At 37.3% G+C, this 8,953-nt stretch overlaps 1 protein-coding gene across 1 annotated transcript in view; it reads right to left on the bottom strand.

Annotated features, from left to right (window-relative positions):
- LOC138707536 (vitellogenin-1-like) overlaps positions 1 to 6,984 on the bottom strand; it is a 62,241-nt gene extending 55,257 nt beyond the window's left edge. The window contains exons 1-3 of the mRNA XM_069837079.1: positions 6,889 to 6,984; positions 4,558 to 4,581; positions 1,550 to 1,695 (exon numbers count right to left, since the gene is read on the bottom strand). Of these exons, the coding sequence (XP_069693180.1) occupies positions 1,550 to 1,695; positions 4,558 to 4,581; positions 6,889 to 6,919 (201 nt within the window). The 5' untranslated portion in view covers positions 6,920 to 6,984. The remainder of the gene's footprint in view (positions 1 to 1,549; positions 1,696 to 4,557; positions 4,582 to 6,888) is intronic.
- Between the last annotated feature and the right edge of the window lie 1,969 nt (positions 6,985 to 8,953).

The following is an 8,953-nucleotide window of genomic DNA, read 5'->3' on the forward strand; positions in this document are numbered from 1 at the left end:
ATAATTTTGTATCAAGTTTCTAGCTCCAGTTTTATTTAATGATTTTAAATAAAACTTTTCTAAGCGTAAACTATCATTTCAAGTCAATAAATTATGGTCACAATAAGCGTTGAATATTAACAAGATTTATATACGTCAGATAATTTAACAAATGATTGTCACAAAGGTGGAATACATTTTCTCAGATTACGCCTTTGGCAAAAACTCAGCTTCTTTCTCATGGTAAGGTATAATGTTTTATTGTCGCAACCATACAGAGTACTTATTGACTCGCCATTTGCTTACAAAAAATTTTCAAGTAAGAAATCAGTGATTAAAGTACTCATTTAAATTACAGAAACAGCTGAATAATTTCAAGAAAAAAATTGTTCCGGGGCCGGACATCGAATGCGAGGCCTTTGGCTGAGCTCGCCAACGCCCTACCGACTGAGCTACCCAGGAACTCTACCAGACTTCGGCTCAATTATTCCCTTTTACGATAGAGCGTTGCTGCGCTCAGCCAAAGATCCCGGGTTCGATGCCCTGCCCCGGAACAATTCTTCCCTTGAAATTATTCAAGTCAGGTTTACAGAGAGCTATACCTGAAAGCCAGATTTGTATAATACACGTTCCTGTTCATTAACAGAAAATCACAAACTTAAGTCACACAGAAAGTGTGCACTCAATGTTGGGTCTCTGAGGTCTTGCCAACCCACTTGATGTATGCGGATAAAAAATGGAATAATTGAGCCGGGATCTGGTAGAGTTTCTGGGTAGCTCAGTCCGCAGAGAGTTGGAAAGCTCAGCTACAAGTCCCGGGTTCCATGCCCGACCCCGGAACAATTATTCCGTTGAAATTATTCAAGTCAGCTTTACAGAGAGCTATATTTTAAAGCCAGATTTATATTAGAAACATAGGCCTACTATTACAAATAAGTATTTTCATGTTTTTTTTTAAGTATTGATACCGCTAAAGCTAGTCAGAAACGGCAATGCGAAGATGGGTCCACTACCTTCTGTCTCCGCTTCATCTTGCTTCTCCGGCCATGCAACCAATGAAATTTACTCTCCTCTCTTCTTCACTTCCCGCTGGGCTACGATCAAACAGCCGTTGAGAAAGCTTTGGAGGCCATCTGTACAAGTATTCCTAAGCCAGTAAAGGCTGCAGGACGCGCTCCCGTGTCGAAAAAATTTTGTAAACTTTACGCGCATGTGAGTGTTGTGCGAGAAGTTATAACAACATGTAGTGGAAGGAGATTTAATTTATACCCGAATGAAAAATAAAATCATGTAGGAAATTTTAACTTCCTTCATGAATTCTGCAGTGCCTGGGAAAAGTGGCATAAGTCAGTTTCCGCAAACATTTTTTGATAATTTATTGACAACTTGCATTGGTTTATGTCGATTTGATTTTTTTCTGTATGAATTATTGTAATGGGAGAAATACTTGTCTCTTTTTCCAAGCGAGCAGATGTTCCGTAGGTTGTCAATAAATTATCAAAAAAGGTTTGTGGAAACTGACTTGTGTCACTTTTCCCAGGCACTGCAGAATTCATATGAGCATGAATACCTGGGCTAACAGGTCCTCTTGAGTTCTGGGCTCAACAGCCAGATCCGCCTTCACAAGCAATCCTGCGTACTGGTTGGAGACCTGGTGAAGTGCCGTGAGGGCTCGGCTTCGTACCCGGAACTCATATCGTTTGCCGGGGATCCAAGCTAAATATAATTCACATTTGAATAAATCTATATATATGCCTACTGAGGCACATCACTTTACTGGAGATCAAGTGATTATGTTTCCAGATAAACTGGCTTCGAGTCTTGACACGGAACTAAAATGTCATCTCTATCCCAAGAGACTGTGGTCATAGAATTGTATTTATACTGTTTAGTTTTCAGCGGCAGTTTTGTGTCATGCTTATTACATGATCAGAAAGTTGTGACGATGAAACATATGTCTTTATTACAACCATGTACCGAAATATATTTCCGTGCAGGAATTCTGCGTTACCATATGGCGAAGAATGAGTAAACGGAGAAAATTTCTCTCCGGCACCGAGATTCAAACCGGGGTTTTCAGCTCTACGCCACTTAGTCACTTGTAATGAGTGCACCTCTGTACATAGTGTTGGACATTGTGCCAATGTCACATATTCTGTGACACAGTACATGAGGATAGGCCACCAGAGAGGAACAGAGAGGTAGAACTTAAACTGAGGATTCAATCCAGCATCGGAATTCGAATCCGGTGTGGCTTACAAGGAGAGGACATGCTCTGTATATCACCGAATGGAATAAGATTGTGTGAGATGGAAGTACAGGGACATCATCTTATTTTTACAAACATTTTTAATATTAACATGTCTATACCTTTAGAGAACCGGAAACACCGCTTGCTCCCCCCTCCAATACTGGAGTTCGATGATACTGGCGTAAAACACAAATCACTCTACTAGGTATAGGAAGGAAGAAAAGTAATTCATCCATTTACGTAAACCAGGAAATATCGCGATTTTGAGTTTGATAATTTTCATTAGGTTTTTCTTTAATCAAAGTACAGTACTGTATTAAGAATAAGTGTTTTTACTCACGAAGTGAGTTATCCATGCGAACGTTCATTATGCAGTGTATATTATACTGTCTACAGCACATTAGCGTACAATATAGAGAAAGAAGTTAAATTGAAAAATAATCATAATATGAATATTTAAACACAATTTTGAAAATGGTGGCCGTTCATTTCGATACAGGCTTCAGTTCTTTTGTGCATATTATCGCACTATAGACTATTGCATCTAATTTCAATTGCCAGTTTCGTCCTTCGTACTAGTAACTCATGTTGAAATAATTCTGTACCTACTCTACGAACTGTAAATTCAATCTTCACTTCTGCCCGACCCGAAAATATAAAATTACTCAGACATGCTATCTACTGTCCGTCCAAGTGGTTATGCCGCAGGATTGTAGAAAGGGAGGAAATCACGTGACAGTTAATTACTTAACGAGGCCCTTTTATTTAAGTTAAATTAAACAGCTATATAATATTACGTAAACTTCCAATTCCTAAGAGAAACTAATGTTTTCAGAAAAGAGCTAAGACAGCCCAGCTATTACAGAGGGGCGAGCAGAAGCAGGTGGGGGAAATCGGGATGCGACGTAGGCAAACGGACAGTACCTGTGCGAAAATATGATTCAATATTGAAAGCTCTTTCGTCACTGGAAAACGCGAACATATTTCTGGAACGTACTATACTCAGTAACTCAGTACTGCTTACTATCTGCGGTCTTGGTTCTGTGTGGAGTTGGAACTTCCTTAGTAGAAGGGGTGGGAGTGAAGTACATTCAAAAACTCAGGTACAATAAAAATTGAAGTAAAAATAAAATGATGTCCCTGTACAAGACGTACTGTTTAAAGTCATACCTGGTATGGGTGGCCAATGACCCCTCGTTTTGGAAATATTGGCTATTGTTTGTGACATACTTCTGTTAGGTGCTTAATAGGGAAGCATTAGACTGTGTAACAGCGTAGCCCATATGGTTGGATGCTGAGTTGTTATTCAGGCAACCTGAGTTCGAATCTTAACTGGTTCTGTATGTTTTTCTTTTAATAATGATTAATATTGTGATCACAGTTATCTATTTACCTACCTATATCGTATTTCTCGATGTATTGAATGCTTCATCATGTTTTAAACAAATTACTAATTAACTAACATTGTATTGTAAAGGATAAACAATGAAATACTGCTCACGTAGGAAGGTAAGATGTGTCACTGGCGTCTGTTCTACTTCTGTAGCAGCTATCCATTTCATTTTGTACCGATTCATTATGATGTCATAAAAACACACAAATCATACATATTTCCTACACCATGCACAGCAAATGATAGAAGGTTGTCCACAGTCACACACATTTTTCCGCACTTCTGCTGCGAAACAGATATCATTCACATTCACAAACACTTCCCGTTCGTTTATCAATTTTGATGCATACCACGTATATTTCAACATCGCTTTGAATATAGGAACTGACAACTGAAAGTGAATTAAAATAATAATCATAGTAGTAGTAATAATAATAATAATAATAATAATAATAATAATAATAATAATAATAATAATAATAATATCAAGCTTTACAAAAAATGAGAAGGCATTAGGATTCGAACTCGGGGCGCCTGGATGACAACTCAGCATCCAACCACATGAGCTACGCCCTTACCCAGTCTAATGCTCCCATATTAGGCACCTAACGGAAGTATGTCATAAACAATAGCCAATATTTTCAAAACGAGGGGTCATTGGCCACCCATACCAGGTATGACTTTAAACAGTGTGTCTTGTACTTTGTCACAAAATCGTATTTAATTCGGTGATATACAGAGCGTGTCCTCTCCTTGTTAGTGGATAAAGTGTCAGCACGTAGAGCTGAAAACCCGGGTTCGAATCCCGGTACCGGAGAGGATTTTTCTCCGTTCTACCCATTTTTCACCGGAATATCTTTAATTTTATCTTATTTTCTGTTGACATAGCGAGAAACAAGTTGACGTACGGATCCAATTCGGCTGGCAGTCTTACCTGGGACAGCAGTTACTCCTGTGACTGTAAACAGAAACAAGAATAAATTAGAAGAAATATTGCGTAACTTACGTGAAAACCTACGTCTGAGTGATGCTGTTCTAACTACTTCCGTCATGAGCACCGCAAGTTAGTCGCAAAATAATTTTTCGAGAGTCACAATCAACAACATTGTCATAACGCCATGGGTAGGAACTTCGAAGCAGAACAGCAGTTTCAGTTGAGTATAGTGAGGAGTATAGATGTCACACGCGCTTAATTTCCAAGACCTCCCATCATTGTAACCATATAAATAGTTTATTTACAGGTACAAAAACAAAAAATGTTTCATACATCCTGATTTCTAAAGGCTCGTCTCCACTATTAAACATTTAACAGCAACATGTTAAATATAACATGTTGAATTTAACATGTATATGGACATTTCAAGTCTCAATTGACTTAACATGTTGACTGAGTATGTTGAAGTTAACACTTTTAACATGTTGGCGTGTTTTCCAGCAGCAATGGAAAACATGTCAAGTCAATTCATTTGCTCGTGCAGCGTCGGCAAAGTTCGTACAGTTTCCATAGCAACAACTAACAACTAACTTCCGATTTTGTATCTTGATCATTTTTATACTATCATTGGTCCTTGGTGTTGGCTGTAAGTTGTTCGAAGTAATGTAGTGGACGAAAGAAGATACGTTAAAATAAAATTAATGCACTGATGGAAAGGCCTTGTTTGTGGGATATATCTGCAAAAGAATGCAGTGACAAAACAAAGAACGTCGACTGTTTTAGAGAACTGGAATTATATTATTTAATTGATCTCGAAAATACAATAGAGATTTTTCGCACTCTCGTCGTAGGCTAAACGTTAATGCTATGTTGACGTTAGTAATGGTCGTATTTGGTGATGTATGTTAACATTCGTAAAACTTCGGACGGCATAATTATACGATATTACCTGCATCTTTAACATCTATCATGTCGTAAGTCCTATGATAGTCAATCAATCGCGCTTTAATTTTTTTTAATTGAGATGAAATGGCTGTTCTTAAATTCTCTTTCTTTGATGTAACAGGAAGTATTTTTGCAGCACTATATTTATAAAAATCGTGTTCTGACATTCTCAGCAAGTTTTTGAATCCAAATCGATCTTCAATTTATTTTAAGCTCGCTTAGAACGTCTTCTGCATAATATCTTACCAAGATAGTGTCGCATCCACATTCTCATTTTTTTCCTTTTCAAGGCCTTGTAACAAGCAATAGAGGCAATTACAAAAGTCAAATCATCATCTGAGTCCATTGTCCGAGGATTGAAAATAAGACACTACCTATATCAAAATCTCATAAGCTGTTATGGTGGACTACGCAAAGAAAGTCAAGATCAACATGTTTTATGCTCGACCATGCCGAAATGTAGTAATTATATACCTGGTAGTAGTCCTTTAATGCATGTCATTAAAGTACACCTATTCATTGAAGTTCAGGTTTTCGATTATTCTCGGATATGCAATCGAAAGACAACTAGGGAAATGTCACGGAGGCTGGAAATCCAATACTGTCGCAGAAGGTTATGTTCTGTTACTATAATAATTAGTGTTAATTGTAAATAATATTCAAATAAATTCAATTTGTCATCTCGTTTTTCAATTCGAAATCAATTTCCAGGTTATATCAAGACTAATGTTCTCTAGATTATATCAAGGTCAATGATATTCGTGCCTCGGAAAAAATCAATACTTTCGCGTCTGCGCACATCTCACAATTCAGGGCAGTTCCATTCGTCACTGACATAACCATAACATGAAAACTTATGAATAATTTCAAGTTAGAGATATGGTCGAGCATAAAAAGTCGTGTGAAACTTGCCTATAATGGTAATTAAGACGCTCGTATGAAAATTATGAAACTCGCTTGCGCTCGTTTCATAAAAAAACATACTTGCGTCTTAATTACTACCATTATAGGCTCGTTGCATAATGTACTATAACAGTGTGGACAAAGTGTTAAATGAAATTAGCATTAACATGTTCAATGAACATTTTGGGATGTTAACAGTAAACAATTTAACATTTAACATGTTGTTGTTAAATGTTTAATAGTGGAGACGAGCCATAACATAAACATCCAACACAAATATCTCCAGGCATGTGAAATGTGATATGTCCCTTTCGGACCGACCTGCAATGCATATGTATAAATGCCTCAAAATTCATAATCACTCCGTAAAATCCCCCTTTCAGAGTGCATAGTCCATTCACAGATAACACTTGTGACCACGCACGTGCCACAGAGTCCTTTTGTCAAATACCCGTGATCAGCATTGAAAAATAGTTTGCTTACCTAGCAGGCAGCAGAAAACAGCACTCCACATGTTGCTGTTGGCGTGTGAACAGTCTGGTGGCAAGTTCTGGGAAAAGATAGATTTTATAGACCCCCGCACGAGCCTCTCACAACTCAATCGGCCTTAGTCCAGCAGAGGGTCGCACGCGGACTCCTTATCTGCACGAACTGCTGCGTATTGCAGTATTTGTGCAGGCCATTATAAAAATATTATGCATGGAGTCCGTCCTGCATGCACGAATTCTCGTATGAAAATCACAACTTGATTCTTCAACCGAGTTACTTCGCTAGAGCAATTCGTGGAGAAGCATCGTTTTTGAATACGAAGGACGTTGACTTTTATGTTAATCATTAATGTATCTTGGTGGGAGAAAATGGAGACATTCACTTTCACCATTGCCTTCTCAGTGTCCGTCCAGCGTTTTCAAATGACCATAGTGTCAATTTTCGCTGTGATTTGTGATGCATTTCAAGAAGATCAGGTAATTTTGGCTCAAGAGTCGTTATCTTATATCAGCCGTGGCGAAAGTGTGATCGTACGCCGAGCCACTGTGTAACCTGCAACGTGCATAGCACCTATGGAGGGAGGCGGACACCCGAAGGGGAAGTGAAGCAACTGTCTGACTTATCAACGGATTTTAATTTTCCTTACATCAAGCACTTAAATATAATTTTATACAGTATAAGGCAGTGATGTCAAAGCAAGCGCATTTTTCTGACATTGACGTCGTGCGCGGGCAGCAAGCGCTAAGTATGGAAAGAGGAAGGGTTGTGTAAATGAATAAGCAACCTCTTGGATTAAGAAAACAGTGGTGCACAAACTTCAAACGGAACGTGAAATTTTATGTCGTTATTTTTATATGGCTTCTTTCTGTTTAATATTATTTATATTGTCTGTAAAACAAAATTACTAACACTGATTTCTTAATATTGCAATTGTGTTTTAAATCTTAATAACATAATAGAGAGTTAAGAAGGAATATTCACTTAAATTCCATAGTACTATAATATTATACAGTATTAAGTGGATGAAACACATCATTCATAAAGAAAGTGATATTCCAAAGAAAGAGATTGAGTATGACATGATAAGTTGGAATTTATATTGATGGTATCTTTAGCCTTACAAAAGTAATCAATAAACTAATCAAAACAATATTACAGTACAAAGCAAAGTTACCTAGGTACTGTATCTGTTTTAAGTGTAACTAATAGGCCTATTACATAACAAAACTCTTATCGCATTATGCTTTTAAGGTGATATTTGTGAGCAACTTCCTATCATCAGAATATTAAATTATTTTCTCGAAATCTGCTGAAGCTATAGAGCTGACATTTTTACAACACATGGGCACGTATCTTTTGCTTATAATGTAACAGTAGTTGCTTTGTTAATTAATTTCCTTACAAACAATTTCCATGCGAATATTTTCAAAATTTTCAATACATTATCTTCAGTAATACGTATATACGGTATATTAGATTTACGAAAACATTCTGTAAGGCTACTAACTAAATAGATCTATACCTGAAAATTTCACTTTTCTATACGAAAAGTTGAGAAAATATTTCTTTTGAATAAAAAAAATTAAACTTGTGAAAAATGAGCATTAAAATTAAAACATACATTCTTATAATGCACTTATATTTCACAGGCAAATCTAAAAATTAACATGGATACAGTTTTAATAAGTTCCCTTCCCTTTATCTATTGAATCAGTGCTGGCCATCCCTGAATATAGCTCGACCAAGCGGCATATACAACCTCTTTCGTCTGTCTCTTTCCTTTCCGCTGTAAAGCGCTCAGGCTCTCCTGGGCTCTAAAGCGCGCGCTTGCTCCTGTGGGCATCAATTGACATGCCTGGTATAAGGTTACAAACTAATGTTTAGTACGTGTAACGAAGAAAGAAATGAATAAGAAAACATAGGACACATCATCACAACCTAAAATTAAATGTCTTCAGAACATGTCTGCGACAGAGCTTCAAAATCAGGAATTATGTCACTTACTGCCAGTCGTAGTTGATCACGAAGGTATTTGTCTGTCATTCGTGATCTAAATTTG

The sequence above is a fragment of the Periplaneta americana genome, chromosome 10 (genome assembly GCF_040183065.1).
Source record: "Periplaneta americana isolate PAMFEO1 chromosome 10, P.americana_PAMFEO1_priV1, whole genome shotgun sequence".
Taxonomy (NCBI): Eukaryota; Metazoa; Arthropoda; class Insecta; order Blattodea; family Blattidae; genus Periplaneta; species Periplaneta americana.